The sequence below is a fragment of the Anoplopoma fimbria genome, chromosome 19 (genome assembly GCF_027596085.1).
Source record: "Anoplopoma fimbria isolate UVic2021 breed Golden Eagle Sablefish chromosome 19, Afim_UVic_2022, whole genome shotgun sequence".
NCBI classification, from domain to species: domain Eukaryota; kingdom Metazoa; phylum Chordata; class Actinopteri; order Perciformes; family Anoplopomatidae; genus Anoplopoma; species Anoplopoma fimbria.
The window spans coordinates 26,255,260-26,276,087 of NC_072467.1; the positions used below are offsets into that span (position 1 = coordinate 26,255,260).

The window sequence follows — 20,828 nt, forward strand, 5'->3', positions numbered from 1 at the left end:
ATTATATTATTATTATTATTATTATAGTATTATTATTATTATTATTATTATAATAATATTATATTATTATTAGTATTATTATAATAACATTATATTATATTATTGGCCGCTGTGTGTCGCTTCGGCTCCACTCGTGTCCTCTCGGTAATCTCCGGATCCTCTCGGTAATCTCCGGATCGTCTCTTTCCGCAGCCTCTCCCCGGACTCTCCCCGCCTGGTCCTTCCTCGCTTTCCGTCGTTTCTCTCCGAGTTCGCGTTTCTTCGTTCCGGACTCGGCTGCTCTCGGCCCGCTCTCGCTCGGTCTGGCTCGGTCTGGCTCGGTCTCGCTCGGCTCTCGTCGGTTCTGATGGACGAGGCGGACTCGGCCTCGAAGGCGCTCGTACAGGATGAACCGCCCATCGACTCGTGTTCAGAGACCGAGTCTGAGGGAAACCTCGAGCTGGGACCCGAGTGCGACCCGAACTCACCCGAGGCCGAGGCGGCCTATGCAGGCAAGCATGCAGGCCTCCTCCTGCTCCTCCTCCTCCTCCTCCTCCTCCTCCTGCTCCTCACACTGTCTGCTGTCATCAATAAGTGATTATTGATTCACTCTGCACATCTATTCAATTAGAGAAACAAACATTGTTAGAAATCAACTGCATTATCTACCAAACTCCATTCAATTATTGTGCAATTTAAAGATTTATAGCTTTGGAATAGCATTTAACTCATAAATATATTACTGCACATGCACTCATTTATTGGTTTAAATGCATTGCCAAATTCGGCAATGATTTGAAACATAATGCAACTACACAACCTTAGTAAAATCAATACTTTGTCAGCTTTACAGACTGTCACCTGCTTATAATGATGATAATGCAACATGCATATCTCTCTAAATGTATTTTAAATTGTACATTAGAGTGATGTTTGTACCTTTTACCTCCTTTTACCTCCTGCACTGTTTGTATTGTACCTTAAATGGCATATGTAGAAAAGTTTGTTAAACATGAACTGCATTATCTACCAAACTCCATTCAATTATTGTGCAATTTAAAGATTTATAGCTTTGGAATTGCATTTAACTCTCAAATATATTACTGCACATGCACTCATTTATTGGTTTGCAATTATTGCCAAATTCGGCAATGATTGGAAACATAATGCAACTACACAACCTTAGTAAAATCAATACTTTGTCAGCTTTACAGACTGTCACCTGCTTATAATGATGATAATGCAACATGCATATCTCTCTAAATGTATTTTAAATTGTACATTAGAGTGATGTTTGTACCTTTTACCTCTTTTACCTCCTTTTACCTCCTGCACTGTTTGTATTGCACCTTATGTAGAAAAGTTTGTTAAACATGAACTGCATTATCTACCAAACTCCATTCAATTATTGTGCAATTTAAAGATTTATAGCTTTGCAATTGCATTTAACTCTCAAATATATTACTGCACATGCACTCATTTTAATTATTTGAATGCATTGCCAAATTCGGCAACATTTTGCAACTACACAACCTTAGTAAAATCAATACTTTGTCAGCTTTACAGACTGTCACCTGGTTGCCAAATCATAATGATGATGATGATAATGCAACATGCATATCTCTCTAAATGTATTTTAAATTGTACATCAGAGTGATGTCTGTTCCTTTTACCTCCTGCACTGTTTGTATTGTACCTTAAATGGCATACAGTACCAGTCAAAAGTTTGGACACACCTTCTCATTCAATGGTTTTTCTTTATTTTTATTTTTATTTCTTTTTCTACATTGTAGATTAATATTGAAGACATCCAAACTATGAAGGAACACATATGGAAATGATGTGGTAAACAAACAAATGCTCAACAAACCAGAATATGTTTTATATTTTAGATTCTTCAAAGTAGTTGAATGAGAAGGTGTGTCCAAACTTCTGACTGGTACTGTATTTAGAAAAGTTCCTTGTGATATTTGTCCCTTCCAATATTGCCTGTGTAGCTCTACTGCTGCCATCACAGCACTAAAGTTTTCCTGTGATATTATACCTGTATTCTAACATTACAAGAGTACTGTAGTAGCTGTAATGCAGAAGAAGTACTGATCTGGAGATGTGTGTTTTAATGACGTATTTGTATTCTTGTTGTTGTTGAACAGAGGTGACGGCTGTGACGGTGGCGGACGTTCAAGCTGGAGAGGACAACGTCTATACCACGACGGTGGCCACGTCAGGAAGTCTCCCTGAACACGTGCTGGTATATGAACACTCACTGCACATGCTCAGTGTCGCTCTTATACAGTAACAGCAATGATTAGGTGGAAGGGCAGCTTCACTGGTTTCATTCCAGACCTTATTATACGGATATTTCTCATTTTTACTGATCATCAGTGCTCTGAAATGACCAGCAGAGCGCTCAGACCTGCAGACAACAGGAACACATAGCTGTTATGAAACAGGAAGTGAACAGGAGAGTCACACAGCTCTGCTTTCTACCAGGGTTTGTTCTCCTATTTGCACTTTCACTCTGAAAACTACTGTCAGTTCAAACTGAAACTGGGCCTCTGTTTTCTAGAAGCATCCGTGTTTGGAGGCGCTACAAGTGAGAAGCTGTATGAAATAAATACCTGAAAACACATTCAAAATAATTGGGGGGAAAAAAGAGAGTGAGTGAGAGAAACCAGAGCCTGAACTAGACCAGAACTCACCAGAATGTTAGATTTCTGTCCATCTGAGTATTGAAAACGTTCTGATAAATGATAAATTCATGTTCAGTTATGGAAGAAAAACTCACAGAATTTTACTTTAAACAGTAAACAGTAGAAATACCATTGTCTAACCATTGTGTAAAAATCCTAAATTCAAAATGTACTTAAAGTATCAAAAGTAAAAGTATGTTAAAATGTTAAATATTTGTTTAGAGAGTGAGTGAGAGAAACCAGAGCCTGAACTGGACCAGAACTCAACAGAATGTTAGATTTCTGTCCATCTGAGTATTAACCACTTTCTGATGAATGATGAATGAATGTTCAGTCGTGGAAGAGGTACTAAATGTAAAGTAGAAAAATGTAAAAAGTAGAAATACCATTGTGGAAAAACTCTGAATTCAAAATGTACTTAAAGTATCTAAAGTAAAAGTATGTTAAAATGCTAAATATTTGTTTTTATAAGCAACAAATGCATGTAACAGCATTTTATTGCTGTTGGTCATCAATGTGGAGCCAGCCTTAGATCTTTTTGTTTACTTCTGGGTAGATAAGTAATATAATATTGTTTCATATTTAAATATCGCTTTTGTTTTGTATATTTTAAAAGTAACCACCCTAATAGTGTCAAATAAAAGTAAAAAGTAAAATATTCCCATCTGAAATGTTGTCGATTAGACGTATGAAGTGTTATGAAATGGAAATAATAAGTACAGTAAAAGTTTGTCGAAATGAAAAAAGTAAAAGAGAACATTTGATGCGGAAGTTTCTGCACACTGCCATCTGCTGGAGAAACATTATTCAGTACCTTTTTAATCTAAGTGTATATACTGTGTGTGTGTGTGTGTGTGTGTGTGTGTGTGTGTGTGTGCGTGTGCGTGTGTCACAGAGCGGGAGGACAACCCTCCAGCTGGGTGACGGTCTCAGCACCCAGAAGGCCACCTTGATCGTGGTTCACACCGACGCTGCATCACTTGCATCAGGTACGTGTGTGTGTGTGTGTGTGTGTGTGTGTGTGTGTGTGTGTGTGTGTGTGTGTGTGTGTGTGTGTGTGTGTGTGTGTGTGTGTGTGTGTGTGTGTGTGTGTGTGTGTGTGTGTGTTGCAGTACTGACAAGGTCCAGCTGTCTCTGAAAAGAAAAAGCCCATCCATCACTCTCTCAGACTGATTCACGTGTGTGTGTTTGTTTCGTCCACCTCAGGCCGACAGACCCCGCCCACCCCGCTGACTCCGCCCCAGGACAAGGACTCCTGCTCCAAGTACAACTGGGACCCGTCGGTCTACAACAGCGAGCTGCCGGTCCGCTGCAGGAACAGCAGCGGGGTCCTCTACAAGACCCGACTGGGATCAGGTGATCAGACGTTCACATGGTCACAAGTTACATCATAACTGGGGTTACCATGGAAACTCAGCCATCCAAACTGGCCCTGTTGGGTTTCGGCCCTGTAACTTAAGGCTGAACCAGTTAATCTTAACTTTACTCTTCTTTCTTCTTTTTTTTTTAAATGTGGAGCTCACATGTTTTATCAAAATACAACGTCAGTCCAATGCAGTCATCATGTGCTTTTAATTCACTGGTTAAAATAATATTTACATAATTGCTTCAGGCTACTAGAGTATTCTAATAAATCATAGAAATAAACCCCTAAAATAATGTAAATGTGTCATAGTGATAAGATAAAATAAGATAATCCTTTATTAGTCCCTCAGTGGGGAAATTTGCAGGATTACAGCAGCAGATTGGATAATATAAAGAAACAAATAAGAAACATATGTAAAAAACAAGATCAAAACAAGTTTAATAAATAAGTAAAAAAAACTTAGAATAACTTATATAATTAAAATATTATATAAACAGACAAAATTATTGTTAATATTCCACAGATTATTTATATTGCACGGTGGATTTATTGGATTTATAACAGTATGTTTGTCATTTAAAGTTGCAGAAAAAGTAGAATCTTTGTTCTTAAAGTGAAAGAGAAGAAAACAAATACAGCTTTGAAAAAAAGTAATCAGATCCTTTACTGCACACTTAAATCTGTTTGTTGAGCTGTAAACTAAATAACATGACTACATTGGGATGAATTCTTATTTTATTCTTATTTTATTCCTCTTATTTATTTCTTACTTTATCTTTTTATTTGCATTCTGTTGCATGCTGCTGCAACAACCATTTCTAACAGAATTCAGTGCTCTCTGATTGGATGTTTTTTTACTAAAATGCACTTATATTACATCTTACACTATGGTATGCTATATATAGGCTTTAGGCTATGGTATATTGTTGTACTATACTATATATTCCGGTATACTATACAACTATATAACTAGAAATTATACTCTGTCTCATATCCCAGTCTATATAATAGTATATCAAATTATTCTGTATTATGTAAATATATGTTACATTGACTCTTCCACTATATTCTATTGTATTAATACAGACAACACTGAGTACCATTACCTAACCTGGTGACCACTGTTTACATGGAATGTCACATGGAATGTCATCTTTCTCCAAATGCACCCCTATAGTCTCCTAATTTAAGTTGTGACATCACACTGACGGTGTTGCGTCTGCGTTCAGGGGGCAAAGGTCGCTGCATCAGACACAACCAGCAGTGGTTCACGCCCACTGAGTTCGAGGGTCTGGCGGGACGAGCGAGCAGCAAAGACTGGAAGAGGAGCATCAGATACGCTGGCAGACCTCTGCTCTGCCTCATACAGGTACTACTGCGTTACACTTCAGTATTACCACACTGTACTGCAGGAGTACACAGATACGCTCACCTCATTCTTGTGTGTGTGTGTGTGTGTGTGTGTGTGTGTAGGAGCGTATCCTGAACCCCCACGCTGCTTCCTGCACCTGTGCAGCCTGCTGTGATGACCTGACAGGGGTGAGTTAGCAGGTCCTGGTCCTGGTCCTGGTCCTGGTCCTGGTCCATGGACAGGGGCCAGGACCAGGACCATTTATGCACATTTACTTGAGGACTGTACTCAAGTTATTCTAATGTAATTATGAAACACTCATTTAATATATATCACTCTGCATAATGAGTACTTTTGTTTCCATAAGTATATTTGGAAGCTAATACTTCTGATCATTTTGTAGTTAAACTTGAGTAAAGATTTGAATGCAGGACTTTTCCTTAAAGGGACAGTGTGTACGTTTTAGTGGCCTCTAGTGGTTTGTGGCAGGTTGAAACCATGTAAATACCCCTCAGCTCAGACGTCTCTTTCAAAACGTGTTGGGGAACGACGTCGGCCTATTTTGTTGCTGAAGTGAACAAACAGGTTGATGATTCACTTTGGAAACAAATGATGGATGTTTGCTGTCATTTTTTGACCCTTTATAAGCTGAAGGGGTTAATTAATAAATTGAAGGCATAACTACATTTAATGATTCATCATAAAGAAAATAATAAACCAGATCAATTCAGTCAGACAACAAGATTCAGTTTGTGTTTGTCTGCTTGTTTCTCTTCAGTGTTCAAAGGATGGAGAGACTCTGGAAGCAGAAAACATCAGTATGGTAAATATGTATATACATATATATTTTTATTATGTAGCTGTGACCTCAGTATATCCACCTGGGATGGACATTTAACTGTTTTCTGATGTTTTATAGAATGAAAAGTAATGAGTTCCTTATCACCAATCAAATTCTGATTTACATAATTATTTCACCAGTTTTGGACAAAGTTTTTGTTTGGATGACATTTAACAGTTGACAACTTTGGCTTCCTTTATTTAATGAGGAAAAATAGATTTATATTTAAAGTATTGGGGAAAAAAACATCAATTCTTTGTTGCCGATTTAAAGCATCTTCTCCGTTTCATCTGATGTCTCCTCTCCTGTACGTCTCCATCAGACTGGTCCGGTCCGCCTCTTCGTCCCGTACAAGAGACGGAAGAAGGACAACGAGCCTCTGGTCACCTCCCCAAAAAAGGAGCATCCTTCAACCAAAAACATTACGCTGACCCCGGGTACCACATGTACGTTCAGGTGACCTCAGTCCGACGTGTGATTGGTGGAGAGAAAAAGATCAGCAGGTTTATGTCTGTGTAAATCAGATTATTTCATAGATTCATGTCTTAACACGTCCGTCCTCCACCAACAGTCACCGTGTCCCCGTCAGGACAGTTCACCACCTCGGGCACCTTGACCTTTGACCGCACGCCATCAGGCGACGCCACCGCCGCCGCGGCCGCTGCTGCTGCCATCATCTCAGAGGGCTCGTCCCAGAGCGAGGTGTTCGCCAGCACAGCAGGTACCGCCACTGATGTCATCAATATATTTGTGTATTCAGCTGTGTCTGAGGGTTTAGACAAATATTTTTTATGGAACAGCATTGTGTTCACCCAAAGAAAGACGACATCAGAGACCTTATCTTAGTATTATGACTTATATATTTCATAATTATGACAAAAAAACATAATTATAAGAGAAAAATATCATACTTATAACAAGATATCTCACAATTATGACAAGAAATGTAATAAATAACGTAAGAAATGTGATAATTATGACAACAAATCTCATCAACATGACTAGAAATCTCATAGTTAAGACAAAAAAATCTAATGATTATGACATAAAGATCATAATTATGACGAAAAAGCTCATAATTAAAAAGAAAAATCACATTGTTATGATAAAAATGAGAAAGACATCATCGGAGATTCCTCTGAATATTAGGACTTCTATATTTCATAATTATCACATAATGTGTTTTTTATACTTATGACAAGATATCTCAAAATTATGACAAGAAATGTGCTAATTATGACAAAAATGGCATCATCATGACAAGAAATCTCATAATTATGACAAAACATCTAATGATTATGACATAAAATCATAATTATGACAAAAAAGCTCATAATGTTGAGAAGAAAATCACATTTTTAAGATAAAAAATGAAAAAGATAACATCGAGACTCATCTCAGTATTAGGACTTCTATATTTCATAATTATCACAGAAAAAAATATCATACTTATGACAATATATCACATAATTATAACAAGAAATGTGATAATTATGACAACAAATCTCATCAACAAGACTAGAAATTTCATAATTAAGTCTCTTAGTTCTGACATAAATATCTACATTTTGACAAGACATCTCATAAATGTGACTAAATATCTTGTTGATTACTTCAAAAGGAATCAACAGAGTTTTGTATTTATCTTGTTTCCAAATCAGGGGACATGAAATGCATCGTTGTGCAAAGGATTATGGGTGTTTTTGAAGTGCGCAGGATGCACACACGCATCCTTGAAGTCCTCTGAACGAAGGACTCGTTTTCCTTGTAGAAATTGAATCATCGTCGACATTGTGATAGTCCTTGTGCGGGATTCGATGACGTAGCATCGTTGAACATCGTTTAAGCCGTTTAAGGATCCTTCCTCATGTGTTTGACCTTTAATGAAGCTCCACCAGCAGGTTCCTCGTTTTCACTTATCCTCTGAAATATCTCAACATCTGCTGGATGCTAAAAAAGAAAAAACAACCCACGACTCCATCCAGGATGTTTAATTCGTCCTCCTCCTTAATATATCTGACCCACAATCCCCTGCAGCGCCGCTAACCCGCAGCCCATCCATCATCCTATCAGGTGTCGGAGAAGCACGGCAGCTGCTCTCTGATTGGCTGTCGTGTTTTCCTGTAATGAGCTCTCAGGAGAGGTCGGCTGGTGGGACTGATCTCTCTGTGGGATCCCAACCTCCTCGTTAACGGACCGATCAGATCTCCTCCTCACTCTGAACCATTTCTGTTATTATGTTTTCAAACTGTTATGAATATATAAAGTGTTATAAAGTTACCGACTGGACCTTTAGACCATCACACGGACTGTTCTGATTGGCTGGAAGGCTGCTGATGTTTTTTATCTGACTGCTGAGCAACAAACACGGACACACAGCAGTGATCTCTGTCCTTCACCCCAAGGTTAATGACGCACCATAGGCCTCTGTGTGTGTGTGTGTGTGTGTGTGTGTGTGTGTGTGTGTGTGTGTGTGTGTGTGTGTGTGTGTGTGTGTGTGTGTGTGTGTGTGTGTGTGGTTTCAGATAAGGAGACGTGCATTACTTCATAAAACCACAAAAAGGTCTAAAACTGATTTAAAAAAACTGATTTTAAAACAAACAAATGATGAAGCTGTTTGTTCTGTTCCTCCTTTATTAATATTCATCTTCAACACAGGACAGTAGGGGGCAGTAAAGTCTCTTAAAAAACTCTTAACAACATAATGTTTGTTTGGTTCCTTTCAGAAGAACTAATAATGGTAGTATAAGACAGTAAAATAATCAGTGATTTATTAACGCACTCTTAAATCATGTTCAGTTTCCTCCATAGATGCCTCATAGATTATGCAAGTAGTTGCCGATTCATTTTCTATTAATCGATTAATCGACTTATTGTTTAATCTGTACGGTCATTTGTTTTGCGTGCAAAAATCTGAACTCTGCAAAGTGACTAAAGCTGTCAGATAGAAGTGTAGTGAAGTACTGGGCGTGTTGAGAAGGAAGGCTCAGGAGAACCAGAACCAGGACTCACAGATCCTGCAACTGTATAATGAGAGGTTTTTCTTCAGGGACTCTTTTGCAGTGGGGTCCAACAAAATCAACACAAAATGAAGGCTGCTTATAATAACTTTAAGCACAGTGTTTGAATAGATATACTGAGTTACGTTCCACCACTGAGAGATAACAATGTTGAGAGAGATTTTAGAAAAAAAATTCAACCCAAGACTAAAACAACGAGGATTCCCCAGTGGAATTTACTCGGATGCTACTCTTTCCAGTAACTCACACGGCAGCTTCTTTGTTTAAAATGGCCGAGAACAATTTTAAGCAGATTAATAGGATCGTAAAAGTCCATTAAAAGTTAATATTGTCTTTAAACTGGATGAGGTTTACCTTTGAGAAAACACACATTGTTTCCCCAGGACGCCCATGTTGGATCAGAGTCTGAGATGGATGTCCAGTTTATTTTTAGAACTCGTCTGCTCTCTGGAGGAGCTCTGAGCTGTCGGTGTCTCCACCACCACCACCACCACCACAGGAATATATCATATATGTAGGTCAGGACTGAACGTATGGAGGATGCACAGACACCGTGACCTAGATCTGCTCCGAGTTCTACGTACTCCACTTCTTCATTAAACATCTAGAGGACACAGGAGACCCGGTGTCCTCTGAGGGTCTGACTGTGGGTCTGCTCCAGGTTTTCAAACCATTCAAGCAAATGTTTGGTATCATCGGTGTCTTTAGGTGGATCAGATAGATCATAAAAACATGGTTTCAGAAATCAGATTAATGCACAAAACCAACCGTGACCTCTGACCCCGTCAGGATCTCGTCTTCAAGTGTACTTTACTTAATATTACACTATATTATTATTACCTGTCACCTGAAACTACATCTCATATCCCATGCTGTATCATACTTTCCCATTTAATACTACATTATGTTAATATGTTGCATTATTCTATCATATATGTATTTCACATGTCTAGATGAATAATAACTTAATTTAATTTAATGTTTGTAAGTTTTCAGAAAGCTGTAGTTTTTCGGTGTGTAACAGTGAAATGTTGTATTGTAGTTGGGTCTAGAAAACCTCCAACAATACAATTAAAATGTATTATAATAATCACATTAATAATATTATATAGTTCTGGTGTATTTTGATGATCAGCTCTCTACTGTCCTCTTTCTATTTAACACTCTCCTCTTCTCTCTCTCAGTCCTGACGGCGTTGCCGGCGCTGGCGGTGACCCCTCAGCCGGTCCAGGCCAAGATGGCGATGACGATGGCGTCGGCGGTGGCAACGTCTCCGTCGGCGGCGCTGGTGAGCGGGCTGGAGGTGGGGCCGGTCGGGGGGTGGGGCCGGCTCTCAGCGAGGCGCAGAGGAACACCTGGCTCTACCTGGAGGAGATGGCCGACACGCTGATGAGCAACGTCCAGCAGCTGAAGGCTCTGATCGAACAGGCCAAAAACACGACAGGGGTCAAAGGTCAGGGAGGCAGGAAGGAGGTGAGAACACACACACACACACACACACACACACACACACACACACACACACACACACACACACACACACACACACACACACACACACTGAGATACATCGGACCTTCATCATTTCTCAAATTTTGTGCCTCCTTTTCTCCTCGATCTTCTGGCTTGTGATCCAGAAATCAATCTTAGTGCTCTTTGTTAAAGGGCGTCAAAATATGAAATATATGTGTGTGTGTTAAATAAAATTAAATCATTTAAATATGTATGACATCAGTACATGCCACGTTGTTAATTTAGTTAATAGTAAATATATAAGTCGTCATGAACATCTGACAGAGATCATAAACATACGACAACACAACAAACACACGTCATAACTAACTAACGTATCTTTAGAATAACTGCTCTCTTTAGTTAAAGGCCTGTTGCTTCGACTCCTCTCTCCTCCCGTCTCTTCCTCGCCTCCTCCGCTTGCTTCTCCCCCAGACCAGACTAAGACGTGAGGAGAGGAGTCAAGGAAAGGAATCCATGAGCAACAAACTGGGAAATGATAAAAACCCAGTGTCTTGTTTTTATATCAGTAGCATTAACCAGAAACTATAACGCATGATGATCATAAAAACAAATGATGATGACTTTGTTTTATATCTGATTTTACTGACTGTGTGTGTGTGTGTGTGTGTGTGTGTGTGTGTGTGTGTGTGTGTGTGTGTGTGTGTGTGTGTGTGTGTGTGTGTGTGTGTGTGTGTGTGTGTGTGTGTGTTTATGTGTGTGTGTGTGTTCAGTGTGGTCTCACTCAGTCGTTTCAGAACCAGATCACGTTTCAGCAGCCGGACGACTTGGAGGCCAAGAGGAGCTCTGACATCACAGAGATCATCATCAATGTATGAAAAACACACACACACACACACACACACACACACACACACACACACACACACACACACACACACACACACACACACACACACACACACACACACACACACACACACACACAGACGTCCTACAAATAGCAAACCTTAATGTAATCTTGTAGTCTCCAGCTGAAGATATCATGACTTTTAGTCCATGTTATGTGTGGGTCAAGCTCCATACATTCCTACATTCCTACATTTCCCATAATGCAACGATATATCTATTCTTAACAGCGTAATTATGAATCCCACTGCATTTCTAGTAAGACCCGCACTTTGTAGCTGGTTGAGGCAGAGACGAGTTGTTAAAGTTAGGCATTGACTTTGAGGAGTGAGAGTCAGGACAGCTGATTGGTCAGAACATAGACTGTATATAAGAATTGGATAGCTCCGCCCTAAAGCATCCCCTGCTTTATGGTGTATTTGACTCTAAATGGAGCATCATTTACTAAATGAACATCATGCTGTATTGAAGAAGACTTGAAACTAGAGATTGAGACCATAAACTCATGTTTACAATGTTTACTGAGGGAATAAATCAAGAGAGAAGTAGAGTCATTTTCGCAGCTTTAAGACATGAAGCATTGACTTCACTCTTCAGAACCGGAGGTTGCCGCCCGGTCAGGTCATATAACCTGAACAAATCAGGTTGAGGTCACTTCGCTGCACTTTCATAAAGTAGCTTAGACACTAATGAGACGATGGATGACTGAAAATGAGATGAAGCAGAGGGACGCTGGGTTTGATTTCCACAAAATGTAAATGGATCGTATTCAAGCTGAAACAGGATGTAAAGTTGTAGCCACATTTCCTCTAAACTATTAAAAAAAACAGTTAGTTACTTTTATATCTCCTGTGTCCTCATCACGTGTTTGTATTGTGTTCACCTGCAGCAGATGTGTGTGAACTGCGGCCGCGTGGCGATGAGCGAGTGTACGGGATGTCACAAGGTCAACTACTGCTCCGCCTTCTGCCAGAGGAAGGTAAGACTCACTGGAGAACGATCATCTTCATCTTTTAATTTCATCTCATTTTCTTCTCTCAGAAAGCCACGTTAAAAAAAATCTCCTTTTCAAGAGTGTTCTGGACAAAACGTGTTAAACTAATAAAGTTATATACAGAAGTAAACACAAGTGTGATTCTAAAACAATCTGTTTATGAATTCATATGGAAGAAGATACTTTCTGCATTTTGTATGTTTCTTCAAAATAAATTACATTAGCTTTAGTATTAGTTAGTTTTTAGCAGTTAGCTGTTCGGAGACTTTAAATATTCTTGTTTTGTACGAGTGTGTGTGTGTGTTAATTTAAGTAGTAGTACTGTAGTATTAGATAGTAAAACTGCTATTTTAGAAAATAGCACCACTTTTTATGTGTAGGTATAAAGATTATAAATACATAAATGATAAATAGCTTGATTCCATAAGTAAAAATAAACGTTATTAAACCATCTGTGCAGTGAATTACAGATCAGCATGTTTTTATTTTCTTTGCAGGACTGGAAGGAGCATCAGCACACCTGCTGTCAATCATCAGGGGGCGTGTCTATCCAGGAGGAGGAGCCAATCACAGCCATGGACATGGACAAAGTGAAATGAAGGTGTTCGAAGGACAGGAAGTCCTTATATGGTGCAAAGAGGAGGGCGCCTGTTCTAAAGACTTTAAAATCTCCTCACCGGGACTTTTATTGTGAAAGTTTTCCTCCAGATCAGACAGGAAACGAAGGTCTGTGATCTCCTGAGAGCCGAACTCTTTGTTCATAAAGAGAGACAAGATGGTTTGCAGATAATGATTATTTTTATTAGCCATTAATCTGTCAAAGTTTTCTTGGTTCATTATTTTTTTATTAACCTTAATTATGTTTTTTTATGATTATTTCTTCTCCTCACAAAATGTGTCTGTTTTCCCTATTTATGTTTATGCTTATGTCATTTAAAACCCTGTCCAGACCGTCCTGGTTAATAAAGGTCAAAAGATTTATAGTAAAAATACTATTAAATTATCCGAACCCTGGCCAATACTTTAAGATGAGTTATCTGTTGTCTGTTTGGAGTTGTATTTATTATTTTTTTATTTTTAAAAGTCAAATTTTAAAGGCTTTCTTTATTCTTCGAGTTAAAATAAACTGTTTTTTATTAGTTTTTCTTTTTCTTTTACTTGTAATTCAAATTTAAGAGGCTTGAGAAAGACAGAAACTAAAAACCTTCAGCAGCTGTGAGTCCACAGTGAGGATTAAACCATTAAATTAAACTGGAATTCAAGTTTTTTCATTCGTGTGACGTGCTTCATGATGAATGGTCTCTGTCAGAAACCAGAACATTTGAATGGTGTCATGTGATTTGTGCGTTTCAGCCAATCAGATGTTGCGTCCACACAGTGGATTTGATGTTCGACTTTGAAGGATTACAGGAGAGAAAGTGAGATTCATTTATTTTGATTTAATTAGAAAATAGTGAAATTCAGGAGAGAATTCTCATGTTAAGTTCATGTCGCACAGTTTACATTCGGATTCATCTTTATAGTTATTATGGCACTTCATGTGACTAATTTATCTTTTAAATTAATTTATTTTTATTTTATTTATTTAAATTTTGAACCCCAAATTTCCTAAGCAAAATATAAATCTATTCTGGGTGTATTTGGCTGGAAAGTTTGGCTGCGTTATACTTTTGATCTTGTGTATCTGGTTTATTAAAGTCGATTTATTTTTCTTATTATGCCGCGTTTCCCCTCCAGTGAACCTGAACAAATAAATAAATTTAATTAAATAAATAAAATGTTTTTAAAACAATCTTTAAGCTCATTAATGAGCCTCTCCATTGATTTATTCTCATTACAAACGTTACATTAAATCCACTCTGTTTTCTATCAGACTTGTTTTTCGTCTGTCATTATGATTCAGAAGAGACTTTCTGTCTTCATTCGTCTCCTCAGAAGTTTATTCAATAAGTGCATCTATAAATAAAATTCAGATTTAAGGTGGTATTTTATTTTTATCCAACCAGAGTGAGTTTCCGAGGGTTAAACTCGCTCTTCCAGGCAGATTTCTGTTTCACGTTTGTTTTTATATTAAATGCTTTTATATTGAGTTTATCGGCTGAAGACGGAGTTTAGTTTTTAACATTTCAGACATGATGACATTTGATTCTGCTGCTCTACGTCCCAACGACGCTCAGGTGTCTGCTGCTGCTCTCTGACAGTGAAGGGGAAGTTTCACACTGATAGTCATCGTAGAAACTGGTGGAGGATTAAATCTGTGGCTGTGTAGACATTATATTCAACAAATCAAGAGTTTAAAATACTTTTTTTGGTATGAAATCCTCTCATTTTGTTCCTCAGCCTGTTTCAGTGAACATGCAAGTATCGTTTCAAGACAGACGAGAAAAAACTGTGAACTTTTCCTTTAACATGTAAAGACAACACAAGCTCCATCCATCTTTACAGGATGAAGAGTTTTAAAATGATCTGAAAGGTATCATCACGTGTGTGTGTGTGTGTGTGTGTGTGTGTGTGTGTGTGTGTGTGTGTGTGTGTGTGTGTGTGTGTGTGTGTGTGTGTGTGTGTGTGTGTGTGTGTGTGTGTGTGTGTGTGTGACTCTGATGAAATCTGCTGAGAAGCTTTTAAAGCTTCCCGTCTGTTTGTTGTCTCAGACTTTGGATCATCAAACCTTTAGCTCTAGCGGAGGTCCAGCTCCTGCAGAGGGACTCCGGTCTGGAATACGCTGAGCAGCTCTGACGTAGTTTATTAATGAGCTTTATGGTGTCTGTTACATACTTGTAGGTGTGTGTGTGTGTGTGTGTGGGGACCATTAACCAGCTTAATTTCATCCCTCACCATGAGTCTGTAGTAGATAGTACTTCTCTGCAGGTGTAGTGCCTTTTGTTTTAGCCCGGTACACATTTTGAGGCACTGCATTTAAGACTAGATTAATTCTATTATCGTTAAATGAAAGTGGGAACATGATTGGCCGCAGGATTGATGTCTTTTTACAGTGGTTGAAGTATCCTTAATTGAGGAAAAGAAGTACTACCACACTGTATGAATACTCCACTACAAGCACCTGCTGCATTAATGTTTATGTTTCATTTTAACTCCTTAATATCCTTTATGTTGTCTAGTTTATTCTACATCAATGCATCATATTCTATAACATCATCATGTTCTATAAGATCATCATGTTTGTAGCGTCTCTGTCCTGTGAGAACCTCGTATCTCTAAAAAGAACAAACAGCCTGTTTTCAGCTTTGTGACGATGCATTTTCCAGCTGATCCAAGAGGCTTTTTAAAGAGTTTATTTATCTGAAGAAGTAGGAGGATTTTCTCAACACATAAAGGAAACACTTCATCCTTCAGTTCATCACAAACATTCAACATCAACACATCTGGAGATACGTGGTTTTACCTGGACAGGAAGGGGATGAAGAACTGTCATCTGAGAAGAAACTAAAGCTGTCAGACAAATGAAGTAAAAAGTACAATATTTACCTCTGAGATGTAATGGAGGAGTATTAAGTAGCAGAACATGGAAATAGTAAAGGTAAGTAAAAGCATCTACTTAAATAAAAAGAAAAGAGACAAATCCAGTGGAAACTTTCAGTTTTTATTCCGTTGAGGATTTGTTCACATTGTGGGAAAACACCACAGCAGCTGAATGTTGTATTATCTGATTTTGTTGATTAATTTTGTGCCAATATGAATTATGAATTCATCTTATATTTACCCCTAAATACATAACAGACAGAGATCCCTAAAGTTGGAAATGATAAAAACTAAAACCATTAAGTAAAAAACTAAATGTATTATGAAAAACTTATATCTGCAATAATAAGACAATAAAACATTTGGATTTGGCACCCAGATATTTAAGCAACGTACGAGTATTTACAAAAGAATCACAAAAAAACGATTGGATCAGAATGTGAAAAATCAATGATGTTTACCTCGTACATCACCAATAATATAGATTTGTTACATTTAATGAAGGCGTTTTGATGAAGAAAATCAACTGGTTGTTCTACTCAGTGTGATTGACAGGAGAGATGATCAGAGGGGCAGAGTTTTTACCACCATCTTTAAGACATGGAATAAAGAATGGGTAGAGTTTCTCAGTGAAGCAGCAGCCAGTAAAGGAGTAGATAAGAGCTGCAGCATCAACGTCATAAAAGGAGACCAGACCCTCCTCATAATCCACCAACACCCCCACCTTCTCAGGCTGAGACTTCAGAGAGAGACGGACCGATGGGTCAGCACAAGCTTTGTACTCATTCTCATTCCTCAACCATATCGTCCAGTAACCATTCTGAGGAGTCGCTGTGATTTTTCCCTTCCTGTTGATCGACTCTCTGGCCACTCCTAAAAACCAGTTAGTCTTCCTTTTAACCTGAACCTCGTAGTAAAATCTTCCTGAAGAGAAACTCTGCTTTGCTAAAACAATAGCACTAGGATCAAATCTCTTTGGATTGTCTGGGAGATTCTTCCATACATCACCATGTTTAACTTGTTTTCCATCATCAGACAGGATGAGTGTGGGATGAGCTGTATCAGGATCAAGTGTCACATCCACTGCAGACTGCTGGACTCTCTTCAGCTCGGCCTCAAACAGCTTCTTCTTCTGTTTACTGAGCGTCTCCTCCAGCTGGTTCACAGCTCTCACCACAGTCCCCTCATATGAAGGTGGACTGACTCTGACTCCTGTCCAGTCCTTGGTGGGTGGAGCAGCTTTAAGGGACGTGAAGCTCTGTAGGAGGTGGTCTTCAGAGCGTGAGAGCTGCTCCACCTCAGTGCTTCTCTTCTTCAGCTCACAGATTTCCTGTTCCAGCTCTTTGATGAAGCCTTCAGCCTGTTTCTCTGTCTTTCTCTGCTTCTCTTTGATCGTGTCGATGAGCTCGGCCTGGCTTCTCTCAACAGACTCCTTCAGAGCGGTGAAGACCTGAACACCATCTGCTATCTCTCTGTCTGCATCTTCCTCACCGAGCTCCACTGAGTGTTTGATCTCCTGAATCTTCAGTCGTCTCTTCTGGATCATCTGCTGAATTTCAGCCTCAGTCTTCTCCAGCTCAACCTTCTTTTCTTCATATTCTTCTTTCAGAGGAACAACATCATGTGTCTTGTGGTCTAAAACAGTGCAGAACATGCAGACACACATCTGGTCGGTCTTACAGAACAGCTCCATCAGTTTATCGTGCTTCGTACACATCCTGCCTTCCAGGTTCTCCACAGGGTCGATCAGCTGATGTCTTTTCAGGCCTGACGTTGTCAGATGAGGCTCCAGGTGAGTCTCACAGTAGGAGACCAGACACACCAGGCAGGACTTCATGGCCTTCAGTTTGGTTCCAGTGCAGACGTCACAGGGAACTTCTGCTGGTTTATCAGCTTGTTGCTCTGAGCTTCTGTTTCTGGCTTTCTGTTGAGCTGACTGTCTGAACTGAGCAGCCATCTCAGAGATGAAAGTATTGATCTGCAGCTCAGGTCTGGTGTTAAAAACCTTGTTACAGTTTGGACACTGACACTGGACATTAACGTCCCAGTGTTGAGTGATGCAGGTTTTACAGAAGTTGTGTCCACATGGTGTGCTGACTGGATCAGTGAACACATCCAGACAGATGGAGCACAGAAACTGATCTTCAGTCAGCAGACAGCTGGCAGCAGACATGTCTACACTCTGAGGACAAAAAGTGTGGAAAACCGTTATAACATAGGTTTTTTTTTTTTCATAAAATCAAACTATGATTAGTAGAATATAAAGAGAGTCATCCTGAATTATGTTGTTATATAATTTGAATTTGCTGTGATCAAAGGAGAGCTCAGATCTGCAGTTCAGGGGTAGGGGTGGGACAAAATATCGATGCTGCAATATATTTTATTACTTCCTCTTACGATGTGGTATCGATACGCTGGCGCCAAATATCAATGTTTTTTCAACATTGAGGCACTCTCAACAGCCGTATTGGGACGGCTGAAGAAAAACTACTTATCTACACAAGCATCTTAAGCACTAAGGTTGAGTGGCTGCTCCAACCCCAGAACCTTGTGGATAGAGAAGAGTCCGACTCTAGGTTAAAAAAAACCCCACATTACCACTGTTTGTCTTATCACAGCGAAGGTCCTCCAGCTTTTAACTGGGCCAGAATCGGATCCCGTAGGACTCGGCCCTAATGCTACGTGTTCTACCTGGGGCCTGTACTACGAAGCAGGATATGAGGTTAGCGAGGTAACTTTAGGGTTAATTCTGGGTTTTCAGTCCCATGACGGATGTTCACTTCTTGGATCGCAATGTTTACTTGTGCCGAACACCTAACCTTAGCAGGCTATGTTCGAGATAAGAGATCAACTCGTATAAAAGGATTACCTATTGACTAATCAATACTCGGTACGTGGATCGTTGGCTAATATTACACAAATACGACGAAGTTAAAGTCATTATTCAGGCTGAAGGTAACATAGTTTAAACCATCAACTGCAGAAAGGGCAGTTTGCAATAAATCACTGACTGTGAGAATGTTAGCATTAACAGGTTCATGATATCACTGCTTCATCTAGAACACGATAGGTCTGATTATAATAACGTGTATTCAGTTAAATAATGTGTTGCAGATGTATTTTGATGGTGTGTGTGATAATATCTTAGCCGTATCCTTTCAGCTGTAACCCCGACGGTGTGAAACAGTCTTGGAAGCAATTATTGAATCAGTATATATATATTCTTTTATCATATATTCATATCATGTCAGCTTCTTGAGCTGTTTGTTGTGGTGTTAAATGCTGGAGTCCTGTCTTCCACTTTGCTCCGGTTACTTTTATGATTATAAGTTATGGGAATAAACCATTTTAACTCTTTGAATTATGTTTTTATATTTTATTTTTTACCCCCTAGTCCTGTTCACAACGCTGGGAATGCAGCTGAAAGACTAAGGCTAATATATTATCATACACACCATAATAAAACATCTTAACAACACATTAACTGAAGAGAATACACACATGTGATTATAGTCAGATTGTCGTGCTGAAGATGAAGTAGTGATAAATATAAATCTGTTCACTTACACATTCACACAGTCAGTGATTTCTTGCCTGCTGTCCTTCTTGCATTTGCCAGTTTAAGCTGTTACTTTCAGCCTGAATTATGTGTTCAACTTCTTCATACATGTCTAATATTGTAGTTTGATCTTTGAAAGTAAAATGTGCCGCTCTGCTGAGAGCAGACTTGTCCATGTTTGTGGTTTTTTGACAGTGTAGATATTTATTTCTCTACACAGTTCTTTCACTTTGATTTCAAATATTAACCCTCTGGTTCTTGTTGATATAATATTCAAATAAGTAAAATCACATCAGAATTAAATTCTAAACCCCTAAAAACACAATGTTATCCCTCCATTACTGTCATCACGCATAAATAGTAAAATACTACTGCTACCCTGCTGTTTATATTATGAAAGGGAAAATATCTTTAAAGTATGCAAAATATATTAAAAATGAAACTTAACACATTACTTACAGTTAACTGTGATATATAGATATATATATATATATATCTAGATATATATCTATATCTATATATATATAGATATAGATATATAGTATTTGACTTTATTGTTTGTTTATTGCAGCCTCTGAAGGAGCAGAGCAATATAAAATCCCTTTCTCTGTCCAAAGTCCTGTTTGAATAGAGCTGAGGTTTTGAGTTCAAACAGGAAACAGACTTTGAATTATCTTAAGCTAATGCTAGCTGTGACTGTATTCTGTCTAACCTTTAACTAGACAGAGTTCAGTCACTGTGGTTTGGTTTCTACCTCTGTTTTTATCTAAAATGACACATTTCTATGGCGTTATATTCTTTATATGATAAAACTAGATGTTAAACATTCAGATATAGTTTGAACTCAACTTGGATCAAATATTTAGTTAGTGTATTGTGTCTTTGTAGAACAGAGTACTCACCAGTGTTTGTCAGAGATTCTGCTGTGTTGTTGAGAAAAAGCTGCTGGATTCAGTTGAATGTTTCTTTACAGAGAAACAGAGAGACTTGTCTCGACTGCAGCTCTGCTGTTGATCAGACAAACTTTAACTTTCATTTCAGGAAAAGTGACTCTGCAGCTCTCCTCTTTCAGTGTTGCTCCTCCTCTCAGTGAGGGAGGGGTGGAGGAAGTATGCAGATCCTTCACTGAAGTAAAAGTACTAATACCACACTGTGAAAGTACT

General features: G+C 38.8%; 2 protein-coding genes across 2 annotated transcripts; one reads left to right on the plus strand and one right to left on the minus strand.

Annotated features, from left to right (window-relative positions):
• Positions 1 to 203: 203 nt before the first annotated feature.
• On the plus strand, positions 204 to 14,368 carry LOC129107755 (deformed epidermal autoregulatory factor 1 homolog). The gene is given in 14 exon segments (XM_054619288.1): positions 204 to 491; positions 2,133 to 2,230; positions 3,568 to 3,661; positions 3,879 to 4,028; positions 5,268 to 5,407; positions 5,512 to 5,577; positions 6,168 to 6,212; positions 6,553 to 6,676; positions 6,802 to 6,951; positions 10,435 to 10,569; positions 10,572 to 10,723; positions 11,497 to 11,595; positions 12,522 to 12,611; positions 13,124 to 14,368. Coding segments are annotated over 14 exon segments (1,590 nt in total). The 5' UTR covers positions 204 to 346; the 3' UTR covers positions 13,226 to 14,368.
• A 1,608-nt stretch (positions 14,369 to 15,976) lies between these two features.
• Positions 15,977 to 20,675, minus strand: LOC129107754 (E3 ubiquitin-protein ligase TRIM39-like). Its single transcript, XM_054619287.1, has 2 exons — positions 20,568 to 20,675; positions 15,977 to 18,288 (listed from the first exon to the last, which is right to left on the minus strand). The coding sequence occupies exon 2, from the start codon at positions 18,277 to 18,279 to the stop codon at positions 16,642 to 16,644; it is 1,638 nt and encodes a 545-aa protein (XP_054475262.1). The 5' UTR covers positions 18,280 to 18,288; positions 20,568 to 20,675; the 3' UTR covers positions 15,977 to 16,641.
• Between the last annotated feature and the right edge of the window lie 153 nt (positions 20,676 to 20,828).